This window comes from Anopheles funestus, chromosome 2RL (genome assembly GCF_943734845.2).
Source record: "Anopheles funestus chromosome 2RL, idAnoFuneDA-416_04, whole genome shotgun sequence".
Classification (NCBI taxonomy): domain Eukaryota; kingdom Metazoa; phylum Arthropoda; class Insecta; order Diptera; family Culicidae; genus Anopheles; species Anopheles funestus.
The window spans coordinates 60,269,734-60,294,041 of record NC_064598.1 but is presented as its reverse complement, the minus strand read 5'-3'; the positions used below and the strand labels follow the sequence as shown (position 1 = coordinate 60,294,041).

Below are 24,308 nucleotides of genomic sequence, written 5' to 3'. Positions count from 1 at the left end.
GGAAGACGGTCCGGATGGGATTTGATCCCCGGTCCTGCCGTGTGGACCGGCGCCGTTTATCACATACACCACCGGGCCGCCGCCTCGGACAAGAGTAGATGGCCGGTCTTAATTTAAACATAGTCAACATTGTTTCTTAGAAGAAGCTTTGTTATTAAGTTTTATGTTGGACTGTTGCTGGATGAGTTTGATAATCGCTAAGTTATATTTTGAAACATATAAGTTTCTATCACTATAGAAGGATGTGAAACTCGATCTAACGTGCCTTATGACTATTCATTTGGGATCATTCCATTTACAACAGGTGGATTTTTTTTTCTTCTTATCGTTACAACCTGCTGAGTTGCTGGGTTAATATACCTCATTTGCCACGTAGACAGATAGTCCTTGCTACGATTCCGGATGGGATTTGTTATCGATTTTATCTTATTAGAGAATAGTGTCGCTACTACAATACTATCTGATCTCTTAATTTTATATACTGTGATGTACATGGTTCACTTACAATACTTATTGAATCTTTACGATGGTATTGGTAGACACAGGACTTTACATTTTTGATGATCACTATTTGAGTATTGCATGAGTATTGCATTTATAATGGTACTGTCTTTTCCAAGGCTTTTTGATGCAGAGTTCTATGAGAGCCTGCAAATGTAGAACGATGTATTTAAAAGTCACTAAACCTGATAAAACATACAATAAACAGCGAAAGCGTATATGAAAACGAATACAACTATTACTGTCAAAAAAAAAGATAACTCGAAGGTAATCACCATGATCAGATAATTGTAAGCCAAATTCGAAACAATAATAATAATAATTAATGAATAATAAAACAATAAACAATCATAATTTCACGATTGGAAGATCGGAATGACTTTCCGATGATATATTTAATGGACTGGATGGAATGGATGGACTTCAACTTTTCATATAATCTGAAACATTTATTAAAATATTATCCTGCTGTAGGACGTACAACGTGGTACAAATTGAGTTTGTGCTGTCAAATATCACACCACATTTATAATGCGTTGTGTTAAGTCAAAACGGAGGAAGCAGTAAGATTGCTTCATTACACAAAACTACAGAAATTCACAGCTGATCCCAGGTCATCACCTCATTGTCGTTTAATGTAAAACAAAACAAAAAGTCTCACTGGAATAAGAGCCGTACAGGCAAGGTAAGGTTTGCGGTCAAGTACCGCAAATTGTAAAACAAAGCACAAGACAGACGATGTCAAGACATCAAGCAACGGTGAGGCAGAAAAGGATTAATAGAGAGAAATGAAAACCAAAATGCAGGGAGCCAAATGCGCAAAGGTAGGTAGGCAAGATGCGCGGACGCACACACAAGATGATGACGAACTTAAGCGAGATTGTTACCTATGGAATGCAATTATGTGGTCAACCAGCAGCCAGTGGGCACAAAGCGCATAAACGGCTACGGCAACGGTTGGCTAGTGTGGTCGATGGTGACGCACGGCAGCATATCGTCATGGGTCAGTTTGCTCCTGTTCAAATCCATCGCTCCAGGAAGCCATCTAGGAATGTGGAAAAAAAGTAATCCACCTGAACCTCGTCCTCTCGCACGCCCCTACTGTTTGTTCGAACAAAACCGTTCCAGCTCTGCTGCAGGCCTTCTTCGCTAGACCTTTGCCATTGCAGCTCGATGGCTAATGGATGGCTCTAAGCCACCATCCGTGGCCTATGGGAACATGAGAAAAGGGGGCTCGACCAGCTATGGCGCGCGCATCAATGCGTATTTCCGGTGTAGTAAGTGAAGTGGTCATCGTCGGCTCCCATTGACCGGGTCCCACGATGTCAACGGTTCAAGATCACGTGGCGACGGTGGGTTCCCTAGCGCTTGAAGGAGTAATCGGCAGCGCTGGTAATCACATTCATTCGCCCTACGATTTATCTTCGGCGTCTTTACTGTTAATAAGCACTGTACAGTGGTCCCTTGTGCTGCCGGGCGAATGATGTACTATGCGTACACAGCAAACGAAGAAGACTGCTGCACTAACCTCACGGGTGTATACAATCATTTGCAACTACCTCTCTCTTCATCGAACCGTCTCTGCAATGCATCGCAAGCGCACAGTGCACTGCAAACATAACCAGAGCATTACAGAAACTACTGCGCTGCCGTCGTTAACTTTAGCTGTATGAGAACAACGAGGAATCATTTTAAATCAGACCTGATAATTAAACATCACATTGATCATCATTTTTGTCAACGCAACTCCTGCCAACATTAAAATCCCCAATTCAATTCCACAAAAATTGACTTCAACGTAAGAGTACAATTAAGTGTATTCACTAAAGTTATTTTAACTGTCGTGTGTTTTGTTCCGGAAAAAAGTTGGTAAAAGATGTCTTTACCGTTAATTAATGACTTCAGGTATATGTTTTGATTTTTTATGCATTTTTCTTATAATTTATTATCATTTTAAACATGGCTTCATAATGAAGTTGTCATAGAATTCTGTTTCCTTTTTTACGAAAACCTTCCCTTGATCCTTATTTCCTACCACTCAGAAAGTTTTGCAATCTAAGACAAAAACAGTCAGCGATGGGGCCAGATTTGGACTTCTCAACCATGCTCTTTCAATTTCCGGCGAGTCATTATAGACGTGTATGGCCTGGCGTGTTCCTGATCGAACAAAACACCAATTCTGGTCGTTTTCGGAGCTGACGGTCCAGTTGCTGACAACAAAAATTTGAATTTGGTGTTTGATCATACGGGAGTTACTCATAGTATGTGATTTTCTTTCAGTTCCACCAGACACTAGTATCATGATGGCCGTTAGTTATTGATTGGTCAACAGTAGGAATGTTTAGAAGCAAGGAGTTAGGTATTGCTGATAAAAAATAGAATCAATATACGGACCAACAACGAAGATGGGAAGGCCTGGCGGTGTACATATTAAATGTCACCAGCTCCACACGACAGCACGGGGTAACAAATCCCATTCGGACCTTCCCTCCGCAACAAGGACTGACTATTCGGCTACGTGGTAAAAATAAGTCTAGTAAGCTAGAAATGATCTGCATGACCGTTACCGGTTGTATTGCCACAAAATGAGAAATGCTTTGGTTTTTTTTTTGTAAAATAATGGTGTTGAAACAAATTTGATGATAAAAAATATTTATTTTACGAAATTTAAAAATGAATCACGTTTATATTTCATAAATAAAGTATCTTTTAGTTACAGCAATTGTTCGTATAGTTTCAACGAAGATCATAAAATATAAAGATGTTACACACATATACAATGCATACATATAGTGGAACGAAATAGCTTAAATAAGGATCTTCAAATTACTAAGAATTTCCAATTGGTTTTATCAGCAAAACATTAAACCAGTAAACGATGTTTGATCGTTTGATTCGTGCTATCGTAAAGAATTAAATAGCAGAACAGGGAAAAATTTCCAATACGACAATAAAATAGTGAATTAGTACAAGTTTCCCATCAAGTTTTTAACATTCGAGCAGAAAATCAAGCAAAATAATGATTACATAGCAATGCAATATGAAGTACCTACGACGACGAGCATAGTGATCAGTACGGATTGTTACGTTGTTTGTTTAGGCATGCCAGTACGTTGTGTTCTAGCATCTCATAAATAAACCAAGATTTCCACGAGTAAATGGCTGATTGAGTTCCGTCTTGTGCATATTTAGTGCAATAGAATTTTAAACACCTTGTTTTATTTTTTCTTTTACTCTCAACCCATCAAACGGTGCTCATCTTCGGAACCGTAGGAGATCGTTCACCTTTTTGCTTTTTTGCGATCCTGAGCCTTTTCATTAAACCTTTTTTATTTTTGTTTTTGCTCATTACCTAGTGAACGTTCTATGCTCGTAGGCCTTTTCGTGTCTCACGTGCATCCGGTTCTTAACAGTTTCGTTTTGCTCCCAGCAAATCAACCACCGGTTTCGCATAAGCCACATGCGCGCTTCATAATTCTTATCTTCTATTAATTAAGCTCCGTTGCATACGACTGCACCGGCACACGATAGGCAATAGGCAACGATAGGGATAGGGTGTGTAGTAAACATATTCCACCACAAGCCAGGAGTCATCTGCAAACCCACACCCGCAAACTGGGAAGATCTCATTTTTTCCCCGTCTTCTTACAAATGCCCCACATGGCCACGAGCCACGGCATCGAGTCTAGTTCGGGAGCAATCCTGGTGGAAAGGAAAACAGAATGCACATCATGATCACCTTCCATCCGCCTACCCACCACCGGGTGCATCTGTAACATTCATATTCACCTTCGGCTTCATCCAGCACCGTCCCTGCATTCCACCGCCAAGCCCTTGCCATTCCCTACCCAACCACCTTGGGCTGGGTGAAGTGAACGGATTCAAAGGAGCGTATCGAAACGATCACTATGTGTAAGGGCTCTGTTTGCAAGGGCGCTGCTCTGGTCTGGGCTGCAAATCCCAACCCAACCAATGCCATCCATCCATCCCCCCAAAAGCGCGTTGGCCCGAAGGGTGGAGAAATTTGCACCACACCACACCGACGAGCTCATATAGTCAGCGAAGCATCGCCGCCCGGACGCGCCATCCTGCCGCGGACCCGTTTCGTTGGACCACGAAGCGAGCCTACTGATCTTTTCGCAGGTCAACTGCATCCGTTTCGCTTATTATTTTTATAACATGAAAATTACGCTCCCCTTTCCCTTCAATTAATTAGCCTACGCTGCCGAGTAGCGCATGCCTAGTTCCGCCGACTGTAAGCATTTGCCGTTCGATTTCGATAGGCTCCCTGTTCGCTTCCCGAAGGGCTGGCCGATTGGAGCGCCGAGCAAGAGCATGAACATTTCCTATGTTAATTTTGAGACCCACTGCACCGTGGCCATCCCCTAGTGGTGGAATGTGGGAGGCTGCGCTTGTGCAAAGGGATGGTGTGCGGTAGCGATGGTGTTGCAATTGCAATTTCGTTCGCCACCACAAAACGCCACCATTTCGGCATTGACTGTGGGTGCAGCGGAAAGGAAGTAACACCCCCTAGCGCGAGATGATGGGTTAGGTCTCTAGTTCCGCTCAAGAAATCAATGAGGGCTACCGTTTGACGCAGGTGCAGGTGCCGATGAACTGATCCCTTCTTGTGCTGCGCTTTTGCGGTACGCCGGTAACGGATTATGGTAAGGCGTACAGAGCCATGCCATACTGCGAGACCGTTGGCCGTGACGTGATGTTTTGTGTGGAGCGATTCATTATACTATCATCTCAGCGTAAATGAGAAAAAAACATTTTTGAGGATCTTTTCGAGCCAACGTACGACACTTGTCGCGCTAATAACACATGCAGCAGGAATTGGATCTCTACGGAACCATTGCATTGTGCGACACCGTTTTAATGACCTAATTAAGTTTCTTTATGATATCCTGAAAGTGTTAATGCACTGCGAATCGAATTCTTCGCAACACAGGCAAAACAATTTATTTCAAATGTTTCATGTGAACTAAAATATTAGAAATGAGTTATTGGAGGAAAGGTAGGGCGTTAATTTAATTCATGCAATAGGATCTCATTCAGTCTCAACATCAATCGTAAAAGGGGATGTTTTCTGTATCTACTTAATCTATCTAGCTATATATTTTTCTAAATTTCAATTTAAGTTTAAAAGCAATATTTCATATTCCTATCATATATGTATGTAAAGTCTTTCTATTACAATTTCATTCTTCTTTCATATTTTATATTGTTACTGTTCGTGAACTCAATTCACATAGTTTTTATAAGCTTGGTATGTATTAATAATTGACAGTGAACGAATAAATAATGTTATCGCTTGCGTAATATGATTTGAAAACTTGTTAAAGTATAAAGGGCAATTCACTACCACGAATATATGCATTTTCTTCCACAGACCAAGTTGCCCAGGCACATGGCAGAGTTACTCATTAAGTTTAAGTAATTATACAATGCGTTTTTGTGTAATTTTGTATATGATAGCGCTTAATTATTATTTGTTTTTTTAGTTCTTATGATAAACCAATGACTGCCAATTTTATTAATCGGAAATGTAGATCGATGTTTTATTATTCATCGATTTTTGTTAATCTTATGCTGGCGATGAAAACTATACGGACTTAGGTAATGGATAAGTTATTATGAAACAATATTGCTTATTGTGGAAAAAAATAAACGTAGAATCAATAAGACGTGGTCTGAAGAGGAACCTTCAAAATATCATGTTAAGCGTTAAGGTGTAATACGCTAAATCCCAATGGCTGATGAACTGATGGGGATATAAGGAGTGAATGCTATACATTTTTTGTCATACTTGTCTCACACTCGACCTGAAGCGATTCAAACCATATTGACGAATCCAGTAATTGCACAGAATCTGCGAATTCGAGTCGTCTACGATCCACTAACCGCTACGATTACAGTTAGAACTTAAGACCGTCGTTTATGCTTTGTTGAACTTCTTGAACGTATGGTAATTTGTTGAATCTTCCTAATTTTTTCTACCTACCTAGATTCCAGTATATTTTTGCTCGGCTCCACGTCGATCTACGAAAATTAATTACTAGGGATCCCTAGCACATTCCTTCGCAGGATGGAGAAGATTAAAAATCCGCTCCTTCATCAATGGCGGGATTAACGGTAAGGGAACTTAGCGGCCGTACTCGCAAGTGTATAAATTCACAGGGATTTGTATTTTCGCTTAGGGGCCCAGAAGTGAAGATCCGCCACTATTCTTAATATTATTTTTATTCCACAGTTTTTGGTACGAGCGAATAACGATATTTTTGAATTGATTGAAAGTTTTCAATAGAAGGTTTTTGCTTGAATTTTATACACCAGCATCATTTTTCTTGAATCATTTCACACATCGCACTATGTGCAGGCGCGGAAAACTCACCGACAAAAACGTTCGATAAAGTAAAATGTAATTTTCGGTAAAAAAAATATTAAAAAAAGAACTCTTAACAAAAGGCCGTAATTAGTTTTTGTATACCAAAACTAATTTCAATTACACAAAATTTACTTCGCTCAAAATAGTTTTTATGAATTCGTGTTTTCTTTCTCACACGATGACCGGGCCAGTGACTTTGTGTAAGGTGCTTGTCAAACAGGTTAACATTTTTCGCGCCAAAAATCATACGCTATTCGTTTGCCTTCGAACCGCATCGATTACCATACGCGATACACAATTTAATTTAACAATGCCTGAGCAAAAGTGTGTGCTAAAGTTCGCAAAATTATCCGAATATGCTTTTGCACCGACGAAAGGTTCTGCCAAAGCAGCCGGTTATGACCTGCGAAGGTAATGTTTGCTTCACTTCTATCGCTGCAACCCGACACTAATCTAGACTACATGTTGTTACATTTCAGTGCATATGATTATACCGTGCCCAGTCGTGGCAAGCAGCTTGTGATGACCGATATTCAGGTTCATGTGCCGGAAGGTTGCTATGGCCGAGTTGCTCCTCGTTCTGGGTTGGCTGTGAAGAATTTCATCGATGTGGGAGCCGGCGTCGTTGATGAGGACTACCGCGGTAACGTCGGTGTAGTGCTGTTCAATCACTCGGAAGTAGACTTCGAAGTCAAGAAAGGTGATCGTATCGCACAGTTCATTTGCGAGAAAATAGCGTATCCAGATTTGGAAGAGCTTCCGACGCTTACGGACACAGAACGAGGTGCAGGAGGTTTTGGATCTACCGGTACGAATTAAACCGGATTAAAATATTTTTTCTTTTCATTCCACATTTCCATTTGTTAATAAAATAAGAAAAAAGCCAATTCCATTGAAATAAATTTTATAAATCCGAATTATTGTATTTGGGATGCGCTAATCGGATGAATCAGTCGTATCAATACACTTACTCATTGAATTAAATGTTGAAAGCCGCGACATTCTTTATTCAGCGTTGGATCGTGTAAAACATTTTACCAGTCAGCATCAATCCCCAATACTGATATATTTGCTGCATTAAGAATAGAAACGATTAATACTACATTGTAATTGCCATTCCTGCTAGTGGAAATATCGTTAAAGGCACAAATTGCAGCATTTGCAGTCCGCGATAAAAAAAATTGCACCGACCGGGTATGTGCAGCCTTATTGGCTTAATAAGTACAGCAAGAAAATCATAAACGACTTACAGCTTCCTAAGCATTCTTTAAGAACATGTTAATCCTAATTATCAAAACAATAAAATTCAAAACTAGGTATATAAAAACATAAAGATGGTGCCGCAAAAAATAGTCTTCGCCAACAGCAATTTTGTGTTGGCCGTTGAATTGTGAATGTATAATTCACCATAATGCTGCTTAATGTTCCATTGATAAAAATCAAAGACGGTAACAACGTACAAAACTCCCTTATCACATTCAGTTGAATCCGCTTTTCCATCTGCGCGTAAGTCAATGTGGAATACACTTTTACGAAATGCGTGCATTTTTTTGTCAATACTTGGGAGGAAGCTGTATCGTCCTCACTTCGCTAATAATGGCACTTCTGCTTGTCCAGTGTTGTTACTTATTTGATCTAGTATCGTTGTGGTAACGTGTTAGGTGCTGATGTTTCCGTCGATTCCAACGGACTGGCGTATGCTGGAGGAACCTTAAAAACGATGAAGGTACCGGCGTGTGAAAATTCCGGCAAATCTTGACCGACGGCGGCCTCGATGTTTAACGAACGTGATTTATTTCCCAGACGTAAAGGAAACGTGGATGCCACATTCACTGGTAGATCTTGCTGGCAGATACTAAAACACGACAATAATTGAGTGAGTGTTAAAAATGTATCTCTAGGGATCAAATAATGTTTCACTCACGCAAAGTATCGCCTAACGACATGTGCCACCAGCTCTCCGATACGATCCTCCTTCAAGGGTTGGTGTTCTCCTTGCAGCGACACGATCAGGTCGTTATTATGATGCGAATGGAATACTGCAAGTTGATCGCGTCCAGGACTGACACTGATTGATGTGATCTAGAGACAAAACGCAACAACATTATCAAACCATCGCGTTACCATGCTTTGCCTTTATTTCAAAACTTACCTCTCTAATCGGAACCGTGCGTTTCATGTTCCGGAATTTGTTCTTAGCCCCGTCCAGTTTGTAAATAGCGCCATCCGTCACAATGATCGCGCGATCAGCCGATTTGTTGCATTTGTTAAACTTTTTCACAAACGCCGAAAACACAATCGTATCAAAGTGATCCGTATTCTTGATGTTACGCACACTCGCATTGTACGACGAATAATTACTGTTTTCTGCCACGATTGACAAATAGTTGCCGAGCCACCGGCGATCATGTCCCCAGAATTTTCTCCGCTTGCGGAACGCACTGGCAGCAATTATCTGTAACCTTAGCTGGGGCCACTCTTCACGTGGGTATTTGCGCAGGATCATAGCCGCACGCCAGCGGGAGAACAGCATCCGCAAGTGCCGTTCCGCTTGCCGACCGACAAGCGGAGGCTGTGGCCACTGTATGCCCTTGCCGTAGTCGCGTAACGTGCGTGCATTACGAAACCGGACGGCCAAATCCTGCACGTAGCTCTTCAGCTTGTACTTTCGATAATGACGCATGATGACGAGCGCCGCCTTCATTTTCTTATACTTCTGGCGCGCGATCCAACCACGTACCTGCTTCTGCAAAAGCGTCACAATGTGCGGTATCATGTCGTTCCGTTGCTGCTCGAGCGCAAACAGCGTTTGCGGCGAACGGATGAAGATCTTCGTCTTTCCAAACCGCACATCGTGGCTAAAGTTTTTCTCGTTCATCAGCACTTTCACGCCGTCCCGATCGTTACCGCCGCGGAAGTTTGGCCAGGTGTACTGTGAAATCATCTTGTACCGTAGCAAAAATTTGTCATACCGTTGACGGTGCACAAAGCCGGCACGCCGTACACGAACGTTCTCCAACAGCCCCAAGTATCGCACCTGATGCTCCACGCGGACATCGTCAAACACGGTCGGGCTTTTGATGTCGTTCGGCTTAACGCATCGAACATACAGTGGTTCCTTTCGCAAAAGTGTCGCCACCAACTCGGCCATCGATTTTTGGAACAGCGTTCCTGCGGTTAGGGGCCGCTTCGTGGTTTTCGAAATGTCCTGCGCACCTTCGGGCCACATCGAGCTGATCAGTTTGTCGTGCGAACCGTACAACAGGCGCTTGAAATCTTGGAACAATGTGTCACGGTTCTTCTCGATGAACCCGCTGATGGAATAAATTACGTCGCCGGCATAATGCGTGATACGAAAGTCTTCCTTGTGACGCAGCTCCTTGTCCATTGGCTTCAGTTGACGGCTGCTGTAGTGAGGATGATGGGACAATTTTTTGTCCATGTCACCCAACAGCATTTCGTCTGTTATTTTGCCCACATTCAAGCACGCTTCGTTCATGATCGCAATAACGCCCTTATCGGCTTGCTCTACCAAGGCACAAATTATCTGCAATGTGAAAATACAAACTCAGTTTGCTAATGCTTCCTCTTCTAGAGTTTACCATGTAATTGCACCGAATAGGGCTTACCTGATTGTTGAAATACTCAATATTGGTCCATTCAATACCCTCACGGTTATATTCTTCCTGTTCCTGTTTTAATACGAGCTCGATGAAGAGCTGTTGCAGCTTTTCATTACAATAGTTAATGCAAAACTGTTCGAAACTGTTACGGTCGAAAATCTCAAACCCATAAATGTCCAGCACGCCAATCACCTTGTTGTAGCGTTTCTGTGTAGTACTTCCTGGGACGAGAATAGCTTTATTGATGCGTTGTATGATCCAGGTAAACATACGATCGTATATCGCTTTTGCCAACGCATCCCGACCATACTCTGCTTGCTTTGTGTCGTGGCTCTTTGTCATAATTTCTCCTCGCGCTGCAATCACTCGTTCTGTTAAAGCGGTACGCATTTCTTCCGCAGTCACCTGCAGGAGTTGAGCAACTTGGGCCAGTGTTTTCCCGTTGGTTATGGTTATTTTCTCATCCTTCACTGCAATTATAAAAGAGGACAAACATCATTGTTTACTGCACACAATGTTCATGCTCTATTCGCATTATCTCGAATTCATGGGAACTACATCATTGATTTGTTGGTACGTCGTCATACTTACTTTGAAATTCAATATTTCCCAAATGTAGAATTGCCGCTACCGTACGCCATACCATGGAAATCTCATCCGCACTAAATCCAAGAGCTTGCAGACCACCGGTCGTTGCTCGGTAATCCGATTTTTCCGACAAAACCTCTGTGCTTCCTTGATTCGTGTAATGATATGCACCCGGATCTCTTACAAGATTATACTGCTGAAGCTCGTTATTAGAGCCACCGCGTAAAAGCTGCATAATATAATGAGAATAATTAATGTAATGACAAACAGATAAATGGTCAGATAAATGGTTGGGTCACCATCCGGAAAATTTTGAATGGTCAAATTTCGTTCTGAAAAAAAGTGATATTGCATTCAACGACAAATATGTGCTAAGTCCGAAAACCACAAAAATCCTGTCAATTGATTGCTCTTACCTGGTAGAAGCAATGAAAGTTGCGTTCACCAATCTGCTGCTGTATGACGCGGGACTTTTCCAGCAAATAGTTGGTAATTATGCCACCGACCGGATCCCCTTTGTAATCGAACTCGATGTCCATGTATTTGCCAAATCGACTGCTGTTGTCGTTGCGGTTAGTTTTCGCATTGCCAAAGCACTCCAAAATTGCATTACTTTTGATGAGCACGTTCTTTACGCTGTAATCAAGGAATCAATCAAGGAAGGAATGTAAGATATTAAAATGCTAATGCTGGTGATAATTTTACCTAAAAGCCTATTGATTATTTTTTTTCATCACACCTCTCCGGTCAGAGGATTTTGAAGTGGAAAAATTCCTCTGTATTCATGTTCGGACGCTAACATACCAATACCATGGCAAACAATAACAAATATTTAATTTCAGATTCGTTGAATAAATGTAATTAAATTTCACGGCACTAAGCGCTCGTAGTGGGAAAATACCCAGCTATCGGCGAATGAGCGAATTGTGAAATCCTGTCATGAAATGGCTTTGTTTTACATTTCAACACGCCTGCAATGAATGTTTAAAGTCTGTTCTTGTTTCGATGTAATCTAAATTTCTTCACGCATCAATGGTGAAAAACTCTCTAAAAGACAAGTTGTGATTCTTTCAAGTGTAAAACATTGAAAGTATCGAAAGTTCTACACTCGTATGATTGCCAACTTTCCCATCTCGATCGAAATATTCCTTGCTGGTTATCGCAAAGTTGACCTTATTGACCAAGAAGTTTTTAAAACCATCTACTTGAATTTTGATGCGAAAATTATCCCGGGTAAAACTTCGTTCAGTGACGGGCCAATACTAAAAGTTCTCATCAACAAGGCAAAGCGAGGAAAAACACTGTTCAGTAAGAATTTTTTCAGGCCAATTAGTGTCCTACTACACACTACACGGAAGAGTTATACAGGTTTACAAAAAAACAACAAACACATCAAATCTAATTGGTTGACTATGGACGGACCTTTCACATGATCGTTATTAAATTTTATGTTTAGTCAACTGTTCATATTATTTATAGTTTCCTGTTATCAAGAAACCTGTGGTGCAAAGTAAGTAACTATGCTTGTGTTACAAAAAAAAAATGAACTGATTTTCTATCGAATGAAACATTCATAGAACGGAATTTAAACTTTGAACGCATGAACATTTTATAGCAAATCGCAACGGATACAGCAACTCCCTAGCTTTTAGATAATCCCTGCAAAACTGTCGCATAAGCTAAAACATTTCCTTCTCTATAAATTAATCGCCTTTTGCACGATCCCGTGATGGAAATAATGATATGGCTTTCCTTCGAGAAATCTTGCAATCCTTGCGTATAATAACTTAATTAGCAATCAAAATTGGATTAAATCTTTCTGAAACTGGTTGAATCCAGTTAAACCCAGCCCGAAGATACATGACTACCAACATTATTGAAGAGACATTTATTGGGCTGTTAAAAGTTATTAATTATCCATCAATAAGAATGTCTTAAAGGAATTGGAAACCTCTGAAGACGGTAGGGATAAATTCTAAAATCTACTAATTAATTTGTTTACTATCGCAGGGATCACACGCTTCTCCAGTAGGAAAATACCTAAATGGTTCAGCAATTTAGAGTATTTGGTCATTCGACCCATCAATTTAATTTACAAAATACATGTATCTAAAAAAAAGTTGGCAATTTTTTGGCATTTCAAACAGCGAAATTTGAACAATTACAGTCTCCTATTTATACTCGATTTGTGAAACAACAGAATGCGAACTAATGATGGTTGCGAACTAAACGAAAAAAAGAAAATGGTAAACATTTTCCCAATGCCTAAAATTGCTATCAAGAATGCTGCCGATTCCAACCCAAGGCTTACCGTTCAATCTCGCCCTGTTTACCCTGGTTCGTGACGGCCGCTATGTACTTCATAATGATTTTGGACGCCTCGGTCTTGCCAGCGCCCGATTCGCCCGAAATCATGATGCAGGTATCGTTGTTACGTTGCTTCAGCACCCGATATGCGGCATCAGCAATCGCAAAGATGTGGGGCGCATTTTCAAACAGCTCCCGCCCCTTGTACCGGTTGACGTATTCCGGCCCGTAGATGTTCATCTCGCGGTACGGATTCACCGAAATGCAAACCTCACCGATGTATGTGTAAATTTTGCCGGCTTGAAACCTAAGAAATGGGAAGGAAGGAAAGAAAGAAGTAAGTAAAACAATATTGCTGATGAGGACGGGGGCTTTTGATGCTAGCGATACATAACAGATAAAAAGTAAAACCTTCCTAATTTTTTAGCCAATCACTCATTTAAGGAAGCTGTCGGTGTGGCACGCCGTAAATTGTACCGCCCAATCGACCGTGTCGGTTGACCATCAACGGCACGCGAAACATTTTAACTCCCTTTTACGCGTGACGTCATTCGCCGGGAGGGAAGAGGCCAAAGCTCGACGGTTTAAAAATTTCGTCTAGCTCATCAACAATGCATAAATTTGACCTTTCTCTTTTCTCCGGGACCCGCACATTTTCCATCGCACTTTCGTTAAATTGTTATCAATTATGGCTTATGCAAGCTGAAAGATGATATTACAAACTAACGCTGCCCGGAAGGTTTCGACTGCTTCGGTGCGCGCAGCCGAGTGCCGTGGAAAACGGAACCAGTTGATGCTAATTAAAAATTACAAACAGACTGCGGTTTGTGTTGTTTTATGGCGCAATGCAATGTGTGCTTGTTGGCTGCTTGGCACATTGCGCAACCTTTTACGATGAAAGCTTCGCTCTGTTTGACCTATCCATGGTCAGATAATCTGCCAGTATACTCGGCCGTTCATAAGGAAATGCCAGTGAAAATGTAGGTAAAGAGCTAGAGCTTTAGAATTTAATTTATTATTGTTTAAAATATTTTGTATAATCCAATTTGATCTTCGTTTTCTTTTTACCTTTATGATACAGCTTTAAACTAACACATAAGTTTAAAAACAAGGCTTTTATGAATTGCAAGTTCCTCTATTTTAATTTATGTTTTATATTAGCACACCTCCTAATGGTTGATATTAATGATATACTAATTTGGAACAGTGCTTTAATTTTGTTTATGTATTTATAAATTTTATTGTGATTTCGCTGAAAATGCGAAAAAGGTCAATATCTATGGGTTTTGAGACCTTACTATTCATTTGATTATTTTCATACTGTACAATGGTGATGTACGTGATAAACAGCCCCGGTTTCACACGACTTAAAACTTAATTTCCAATCCTATGTTCAAATACAACTAAAAAATAATTTATGATGAATATAGGTATTTGAAATTTTCGCAAACAAAAACTAAAGTTTACATCAAATTATCAAGAGTTGTAGGAAGGTTCCGGACAGCTGCGGACGATTCCGGAGGGCTCCGACGATTCCGACGGCTCCGGCTGCCGACTAGGCGGCTCCGGACGGTTCCGGACGGTTCCGGACGGCTCCGGACGGCTCCGACGATTCCGACGATTCCGACGATTCCGACGATTCCGACGATTCCGACGGCTCCGGCTACCGAATAGGCGGCTCCGGACGGCTCCGGGCGGCTCAGGGCGGAATCGTGGTTTTAACCGGAGCCGGAGTTGCTATGCTCGGAAGCGGTTCGGAGCCGTGGGTGCGATTCCGAGAACCCATCACTACTATACAATTCCCCTTAAACAAATTAAGAAATTAATTCGATATTTCTAATGGTTTGTAAAATAAAATGTTTTCTACGTCTCTCTGGTCGCCTGGATATTCATGATTGGATGAATGCAATCACAATACGATATTCCATCAATAATAAACTACGATTATAATTATCTATATCAATCATGTTTTATGAATGATGCTTATTTGTTATTTGCAGGACCGGGTTCAAATCCCATCCGGACTGTCCCCCGTAGCAAGGACTGACTATCCGGCTACGTGGTAAAAATAAGTCTAGTAAGCCAGAAATGGCCGGCGTGACCTGTAAGGTCGTTAAAGCCAAGAAGAGAGATAGTTATTTGTTGATGAAATGTCACAAACTTTGAATTTGTTAACATTCACATTCATTATTATTCATTTCCGTTGAAGTGAATCTGATGATTCGAAGAGTTTTAAAACCATTCTAATACAAACTAATCTTATGTTTATTAATGACGATAGTTTTGCGCACTTTTTAGTGTGCGACATTTGTACGTCAGGGTAATTAATATTTATAAAACACTAGCCGCAATGTAACTAAGAGAATAAAAGCGAATTCGAATTATTCGAATTCGAACTATTCTACTATTGTTTGCCTAAAATGTTGAATACATCCAACAGTTACTTGGGAACAAAAACTAAAAGAAACTTGATATGGAAGCTTTTACGAACCACACCCATTCAAAAATTCTATCCCCACGTATACTGATATCATTTCTATACGTGCAGGCACTGTTTATGTGGCCCACATCGTAAAACAACCGATAAACTGTCACGTTATCAGTTTAAATACAGCTTTACAATATCGTGGCTCGTTCGTAACATCATTTCATAGAATAATCAATTCTCCATCAATCGAACCTAAATGAGAAGGTGTACGATAAAAAAGGAATACGTTTAAATTAAAACCCTCACGAACATACCATCAGAACACATATCAGTGAAATCAATGATCACATTCCGTGAAAGTTACATTTACATAGAAGGTAATATTTTAAAAATGTTTTTTTTACACTAATTCATTATGTGGAATTGCCTATAAGTTTTTTTTATTTTATTGAAGCATAGCTCCCATGCTCACCGATGAATAGAACCATCAAATTATGAAAATATGCAGACAACTGTCGAAGAAGAAATTAACTTTAAAATACTACGTTTACTATAAAAGTATAAAATGCATAATAAACAATGTACTATATATTACAGCATTTTGTTGTGCATCAGAAGAACATCGATTGAGAAATTGCCTTGATGGAAAGTACAGTAATAAATAAAGCAAAAAAGAAATAATAATGGAAAAATTTATACAAGAAAAAGCAAAAAATCTCAAAATACAACTTAACAGCTATCGCTAGGGCCAGGATATCCTTTGCGAACCAAAGAAACAGAGTTACACTGATTCAATTTGTTGTATGTGTTCTTGGGTCTAGAGATTTGTAGTATGAGTTCGCCATTCACCCCATTACTCATGTATGTGTCCGCACGATTATTTGCGCGTGCCAGTGGAAGGTCCGTACGCGGTTACAAACTCAATGCAACATCTTTTCGGCGAAAGACCCTCAACAACAATTCACTAATACGAGCGCACAAAGCAAAATATGAATCGCTTCCCTACAGCATACTGGGCCCAACACGGTGTACCAGTCGCAGAGACAAACCGATTGGGGGTCACTCGGCCCATATATGATGAAAGCCGTGTGCCGTTCGTTGTCTTCTTACCACGACAGTGGCACACAATCTTAAGAAGGCCAGATTTGGACGACGGGTATGTGGACAAGAAAGATGGAATGGAGCTGCAGCTTTACAGCACCCTCGTGTGTCGTCGTGGGGCGTCATCCACTGTACGCGTCGGCAGCTGACATCATCGTAACCATCATAGCCGTCAGGCCTTACACAGGGGCCTTGATGATCGGTTGCCCTTGTGCCATTGAAGCGAGGAGCTACGCTACGAGAAAGAAGTGCCCAACGAAAAGTTTAAAGCAAATGATGTTCAAACGCACAATCGCCGGTTCGTTCCAATCAATCATAAACCGTATCATAATCACGATTGTAAGAAAAACAACAAAAAAACAGTGTCTTTACACCAAACAAATTCCCCACATTGTGTAAAACAATTGCCTAATCATACGTGTAATCTGTGGTTGCCGAAGGTGATAAGATTCGTCCTGATGACCACGCAACCGTTGAATGTTTTTCGATTTAGCAACCCACTTCAGGAACAGGAATTTAGAAAGTTGTATAAAAATTCTATTTATGCCTTGAATCGTCTTGTTTAATATCATTTTTAAGTTCGTTTGGATTGTATGGCTAGGTCAGTGGTTATCAAAGCAATGCGGTGCGCCATTATTTATGGTTTTTCGACAATCCCATGTTAGCCTGAAAATTTACCACAAAATGAAGTTGCATTTGAAGGACTAGAGATGAGCATAAAACAATATTTTTAGTGAATTAATTCAAAGTGAATAAGTGATTATACAAAGTCAACTCGTTTCACGACTTTCTTCAAAGTCATAAAAAACATCCCTTATGTTTACGGCGAGGCGAGTACAAATATTTAGCGTACATGAATGAGTTGATATGAATTGTTTGATACATACATACATGAGTCAAAATAGAATGCATGTATTGGAATAGATGTACAGAATACCCCAACTAGCCAAATCGAATCTGCCAAACAGAACAAGAATTCTGGTATGACTGATAGAGGGACATGAAATACCGTCACGTCATGAACGTCACGCCGGCCATTTCTGGCTTACTAGACTTGTTATACCACACAACCGGATAGTGAAATCCTTGCTATGGGAGAACACGGTCCAGAAGGGATTTGAAACCAGATCCTATCGTGTGGAACTGGCGTCGTTTAACATATACACCACCGGCCATTAATAATACAAGAAGGTTGATTTTAATGTGTTTATCTAATATATAAAATTCTCGTGTCGCGGTGTTAGTGTTGTATGAAATTTTCGCTGAACAATTGTTAGGTATGAGAATAGGTTTATAGGTATACTGGAATAAACTCGAATAATCGAAAAATCGAATAAACAGATAATAAGTATAACTTTTTTGTTGTTCATAAATAATATTAAGTAACATGTGTTAAGTGACACCATAGTTTTAGACTATTTGACTCTTTGCTGTGAAAAATTTGCCGACCACTGGGCTAGGTGAATTATTTACTAATGTTTTTATGTTTTTGCGTTAGAGTCACATCCGAATTGGGGATTTATGTCATTTTCATAAACCTAATCATTATTCCGATATGCTGTGAGACATAACAACTTGAACAAATTGTTCCTCTCGGGGGGTAATTGTATTCGCTTTTTTTTGCTTCCAGTTTACCAACCCACAACGTCTTAACCACCGTTAGCTTTAAGTTGGTGAGCTTCGGGACCGTTCGAATAAACAAAGAAGAGTTTTGCTTGCCATGTGTCTATCTTGCTGGTAAAACGGGCACCATGATAAAGTGTAATCGGTTTGCTGAAAAGATACTGTGGCACCGGCACCGATTGAAAGGGTAAACATCCTGCAATAACTTCAAGTACCGCACGTTTTCTTGCCTTTGTACGGTCTTTGGTTGTACACCATCATCCCATCCACTCATTGGGTTTGTGTGTTATATTTTTTTATTGTTTTGCCATAACACACATTCAACGTGCTTCAACAAACTGCAACTCCCGGTCGGTTCAGGGTGTGCGATACCATCGCTGTACGCCGATGATAGATTCCGCGCGTTTACTTGTGTTCTTCAAACGGGCGCAGCCTTCCACAACGCGTGGAGCGCGTATATAATGCGTGTGAGTAGAAAGAAAAATAAAAACAAATGTACACAACCGCAAGTGTCTGTTCGGGGAAAACATCTGATTGTGTGTTGTCGAATTTATATCCATGATTCACACATTGTTGGAATGCTTAACAGCTGTTAAACGGAAGGGAACGTCCAGAACTGGCCTATTTTTTTTATTTATCTCTGGCATTTCTTCACTTCGATCGATGTTTGCTCCTAACTGAAACCTCTTTGCCAATTCGAAGGCCAAAAGATAACTTCAAGTATTCGTACTACACTTATCACCCCTTTCGATCTACCCTATGGTTGTTAGAACAGGGAGGGCGGGAAGGGAAAAGGGTCAAAGTTACCAAAGCCCAAGCAAACGAATGCTTATCGAACACTCGTGTGTGGTCTGGTTGGCAAGGGATTTTTTTCCAAGAACGGGAAAAAATACTTTTAATCTCCAGGTCTAGGACACGTATCGGGCACGACACGCATCTATTCGATCGGCCTTTAATGTGCGACGATGACGTGATCCTCCGGTTGCACTAATCGATGACTAATGCGCGGTTTTTTAAACAGCGTTACTGGAAATCCTCCACGCCATATGCAAATATGGCAAGTTTGTTAGTCATGCGCCCGCTAAAAGATGACACATGCAATAAGTAATCATCCATCATCGCTGTATTGCAGTTGCAGTAAATCGTTTTATCATGTTTTTGGGGGAATTATTTCTTAATTGAAGTATAAACTTAAAAAAATAAACAAGAAATTCAAAACAATCGTTTCAATTTCAACGCAAAATAGGTACAGTAATTAAATATCAACTGCATCATTTGCTTGTTCTTCTCTCTTTTACCACTGTTTTTTGAAAAATATGCAATCGAAGTAGGCAACTCCAACCGAATCAAATATTTGATTTGATTCAGAATGCAGTCAAGTAATTTCATAATAGATCAAAGTAATCCTGATACATTTTGGAAATACAAAGGGCGGTAGTGATAAAATAATTCTTAGACTAAACACCTCTCAAAGTCTACAGCAAGAACCACAAGTAACACCTGAATGAAAGAGTTATAATTCCATTGAATTGTGGGTGGTGGTGCAAAATGCTGCACGCTAAAGATCGAGAATATATTTAGAAACGTTCAGAAATGTTACTTTTTCCATTTTTTTATACATCACACACTATTCGAACACAACCATCCATCGCGGTGGTAGGAGACGTGTTTTATTTTTATTACACTCACCTTCGCTTGAGGTTATCCATGAAATTTTCTTGCGTTACCGAGTCTAGCAGTACAAAATCTTGTACGCCAACCTCCTGCCCTTGATGATGCGCCATCCTGCGTTCGTTTATTTCACTGAAATGTATCACAACGTTTTATGCTGCGCCTCACTGTTGCTACAACACTCCGGTAACTGATATTTTGATGGAACCAAAACTGAATGAAAACAACAACTATGCTGCTCGGTTATGCCGTCCTTCCGTTTTGCACAATCGTCACTTTCCAATATCACTTCCTCTGTACAAACAAAGCCAAAAAAACAGCCTGTCGCAGAGTAACTACACTCGGGATCGTTCTATCTCACTGTAACAACACAGAACAAAAGCCGCTAAACAATGAAACGGGTGAAATTTTGCGTTCGAACAATTAATTAATGCACCGACAGTAACACAAATGACGCGAATTCCGATGCCTACCAATGCTGACGCGGGGACAGCATCAAACCGCGCGGCGTTATTGTCCAACTCATCACTGGCACAGCGAACGCACAGCAGACGACAAAAAGCAACAAAATAGCGTACGCATAACTAGATTAACAGCGTCACTTCTGAGTAAAAAAAAAAGATTAACTGATAAAGTGAGTAATTCCCCCCACCTGTGCTGCTACAATACAACTGAACGGCTTATTACGCACGAAGTGAGAAACGTTAACGAACGAAACATTTCGGAAACGTAAAGCTCGGAAAAAGCTACGAATCTCTTTTTAAATGTAAATACCTTTCAAATGTATAACTTTAGTGTTTACCTACTATTAAACATATATTTTTGAGATATAATTGCATGGAAACACTTATTCCATGAAAAAATAGCACAGAAATATGATCGATATTCCCATCGACAATTATTTTCACCCTTTTCGGAATATACCTTTGACTCACGACATTTGTACAACTGCTGTCTGTCATCTTTAGGCCGAAAACGTCAAATTATCTCGATACCCAAGTAACAATTTCAAAGGATGTAGAAAAAAGGTCGAAAGCGCAATTGCATGTCCACTGTCTGCACATTTGCCGAATCGTACTGTACCTTCGACCGAAAAAGTGAAAAGTTCAATTAATTTAAAAACATTTCGTTTCTATTGAGTCATGTTTATTGCGTTGCTGACTAATCAATGAAATATTTCAACCTCACGACTGTGAAAAGTTTCAATAGGCTATGAGGGTGTTGGGTCCAATTTAACACAGATCACACAGTTATTTAGAGCAAGAACTCACAAAGCATCGATATGGACTGAAGAACGTTTTGAATCCAATGGGACGAGAAACGTAGCCAGGGACAATAGAATTTTGATTATTGGCATTTTTTTTTAATTTATTTTTTTTTTAATTGGCGGCGGTCCAGTGATCTATGTGATAAACGGCGCCGGCCCCACCCCGTCTCCCCGTAGCATGGACTGACTATTCTGTTACGTGGTAAAATAACTCTTGATACGACCTGCGTTCTAACCGAGCAAAAAAAAACTTTTTTCAATCGAGGAGCCTTTATAGGGACCCACCTTTCAGAAGGAGAGGTCGTTCCAGGTAGCAGGTAGCACTATACTCTGATAACACCTACTGATTAAACTCTCCTCGAGCCGCAGGACCTACTACCGGTTCACCCACAAGGGTATTAGACATCTGTTAAAAGTTATCAGCATCGTAGGGCTCTTACAATGTACACGGCAGTATCCTTAATTCTTGGTAATTTTATTCCGATTCTAGGGGTTATTAACCAAACACAAACCTTATTTGAATTTTTGTGATAAATTTTAAGTAATATAAGGGAGACCAGCGTTCCCAGCGAATCTGTCAGCGTTACGTTTTGTACGGTTTTACGGTTTTTTGTACGGTTTTAGTTAGTTGTATGATCCCAATGTTTCTTAGAAAGTAAAGCTAAATAGAGTTTCTCAAAACGATCGTCTCAGAACGATCGAAAAATCGATTTAATTTTTCACATTCTACTTCTACTTTGTGCTTTGTACGCTTTTACTTCGGTGATAACAATTTGTTTTTCTTTAGCAGCTGATAATAGGGCTGCATGCTTACCGGTGCAACTCCTGAATATTTCATCTCCTTCTTCAACCAATCCAGCTGCCGACGTAACATTGGTTTCGTGCAGCGACTCACATGAAAGGGAACCGGTGTGGGAATGCGTTCCTCGTGTATGTTCATAGCAACAGCACAGTTACAGGATATACACTGGACATGAGTTTTTGTTTCCACGTCTGTCATACCGCCAGCAGCTATGTTCAAACGATTGAAAGCTTTTTTTAAGGACCATATTTCGTTTTGTAATTCTTCAATTATAAAGCGAATGTTTGTCTCCAGTAAGTTTTCTGTGTCGATGATTCTCTGATGAGCCACATTTGGTTTAGAAGATTCTTGCTGCAAATTTTGGACAAGGTTCATATCATCAAAACCCCCCGCAGGTGGAACACATTTTTCGTCCTGGAGGCGGGAGTACAACTCGTCTATGTAGGTAGACATCAGTTTTTCAATGGTATTAAGACGTTCGAAAAACATTTTTTCCCGCTCCACCAACCCATCCACAGTGGCCATAAGTTCATCAAATTTGGGAAAAACTCTCTCTTCCACCATTGCATCTTCCATCTTCTCCTTTAGTTCCGTGTTGTGTGATAATACTGGGAGTGCCGATTCTTCATCCACGTGCTGACCACCTACACCTCCATTATCGTGCTCCACAGACACAATAACATCTGTGGGTGCCGGTTTATTGTTTTTAAAGTCCTTCGAAGCTGACAAAGCCGACTGAACTGAAGCAGACTTAGAGATCGAATTTCCTTGAGCAGCTTCGGATGGTACTACTTCACACGTCGTTTGTAAGTCATCGCTAACGTTCAATGGCTCATCCCGTTCAACATCAAAGATCAATTCGCTCACATTAGTTTGAGAAGATGGTTTTGAATGAAATATTCCATCTGCGTGGGATGCATTACTCTTTGATGAGCTTGCATCGTTTTCTATTACACCACAATTGCACGTACACTGCCATTTTGCAGGAGGCTGGTTTAATTCCATTGTACAAATACGTTCGTTGATTTCATTAACCTTGAAGAAAAACAGAGTAAGCATCCAATGCCACGTGCAGTAGTACTAAGATGTAACATGAGGATTCCGAAATGCATATCCTTCGATTCGAAATGTTAATTATTTTACCTTTCGTCGAACCTCTTCAAGTTCTAACGAAACATTTTGTAAGGATAACAGTGTACACAATTGTTCCACGTCTTCCGTTGACGGCGAAGGACACGTTGTAATAATTTGGTCATCCACTTCATTTTCATTTAGTTCTGAGTTCATTTAGAGCTGGGCTTGATAGTGTATTGCTAACATCCTGCAATGAATTGCAGGTTACCTCTTCTTTCGAAACTTCTCGGACAATTTCCTCAAACGGTACGTTTTCTTCATCAAGCGATTGATTCTTCCCAATGAAAGACCCTTCACACGGTTTTCGCACCGATACCAAGAGACATAAAACTTCACGAAGACGATTTAAATTCACTGTACCGTAAACATGTGGATGTTCACATGTTATCGCTTGATTTATAAGCTCTTTTAACTCATTTTCGTCAGCCATTTTCGTAGCGCGTACGAACGTTTTCCAAGAATTTTATTGATGTTCACAGCATAGCTGTCTTTGATAATGTTTTTATAAATTCGTTTATTTTCATGTTTTCCGTTTTTCGTTCGTAAATAAATACATAAACAGTATGACACACGATTATGGATAATCCGATTAGAGCTATTTTTTTTATTCTGAAAAATGTTTTAAAATTAGAACATAACAAAAAAAAAGTATCAATCACTTTAATTTATTTTCGTGGTTTTCTAAGCTGTTTTAAGCTAACATATTTTAAGGCTCAAATTGAATACGGTTTCAATTACTTTCTTATTTTAGTAAGATTTTTTTTACAATTTACAACAGGAAAATCAAACCCCTATACTATTTTATTTTTTGTTATATCAAGTAAGGATTACCATAAGCAAAAGTGTTTCAAATTATCTAAAAATGGCAATTG

General features: G+C 40.1%; 3 protein-coding genes across 3 annotated transcripts; 1 reads left to right on the top strand and 2 right to left on the bottom strand.

Annotated features, from left to right (window-relative positions):
* Positions 1-7,067: 7,067 nt before the first annotated feature.
* Positions 7,068-7,779, top strand: LOC125762644 (deoxyuridine 5'-triphosphate nucleotidohydrolase). The gene is made up of 2 exons (XM_049424985.1): positions 7,068-7,303; positions 7,372-7,779. Exons 1-2 carry the CDS (start codon positions 7,071-7,073, stop codon positions 7,709-7,711), a joined length of 573 nt encoding a protein of 190 aa, XP_049280942.1. The 5' UTR covers positions 7,068-7,070; the 3' UTR covers positions 7,712-7,779.
* A 92-nt stretch (positions 7,780-7,871) lies between these two features.
* LOC125762608 (unconventional myosin ID) lies at positions 7,872-20,824 on the bottom strand. The gene is made up of 9 exons (XM_049424915.1): positions 20,707-20,824; positions 20,252-20,618; positions 13,415-13,717; positions 11,520-11,739; positions 11,107-11,332; positions 10,522-10,985; positions 9,045-10,439; positions 8,817-8,974; positions 7,872-8,747 (listed from the first exon to the last, which is right to left on the bottom strand). The coding sequence occupies exons 2-9, from the start codon at positions 20,344-20,346 to the stop codon at positions 8,528-8,530; spliced, it is 3,081 nt and encodes a 1,026-aa protein (XP_049280872.1). The 5' UTR covers positions 20,347-20,618; positions 20,707-20,824; the 3' UTR covers positions 7,872-8,527.
* A 253-nt stretch (positions 20,825-21,077) lies between these two features.
* LOC125762630 (uncharacterized) lies at positions 21,078-23,575 on the bottom strand. Its single transcript, XM_049424964.1, has 2 exons — positions 23,446-23,575; positions 21,078-23,337 (listed from the first exon to the last, which is right to left on the bottom strand). Exon 2 carries the CDS (start codon positions 23,305-23,307, stop codon positions 22,255-22,257), a length of 1,053 nt encoding a protein of 350 aa, XP_049280921.1. The 5' UTR covers positions 23,308-23,337; positions 23,446-23,575; the 3' UTR covers positions 21,078-22,254.
* Between the last annotated feature and the right edge of the window lie 733 nt (positions 23,576-24,308).

Bases quoted from the DNA above. Each gene is read 5' to 3' on its own strand.
- LOC125762630 (XM_049424964.1), bottom strand. From the start codon at position 23,307: ATGGAATTAAACCAGCCTCCTGCAAAATGGCAGTGTACGTGCAATTGT.
- LOC125762644 (XM_049424985.1), top strand. From the start codon at position 7,071: ATGACCGGGCCAGTGACTTTGTGTAAGGTGCTTGTCAAACAGGTTAAC. The intron at 7,304-7,371 runs GTAATGTTTGCT...GTTACATTTCAG, and splicing joins GCCGGTTATGACCTGCGAAG to TGCATATGATTATACCGTGC.
- LOC125762608 (XM_049424915.1), bottom strand. From the start codon at position 20,346: ATGGCGCATCATCAAGGGCAGGAGGTTGGCGTACAAGATTTTGTACTG. The intron at 11,740-13,414 runs GTAAGCCTTGGG...CCTTGATTACAG, and splicing joins AAACAGGGCGAGATTGAACG to CGTAAAGAACGTGCTCATCA. The intron at 11,333-11,519 runs GTAAGAGCAATC...TATATTATGCAG, and splicing joins ACTTTCATTGCTTCTACCAG to CTTTTACGCGGTGGCTCTAA.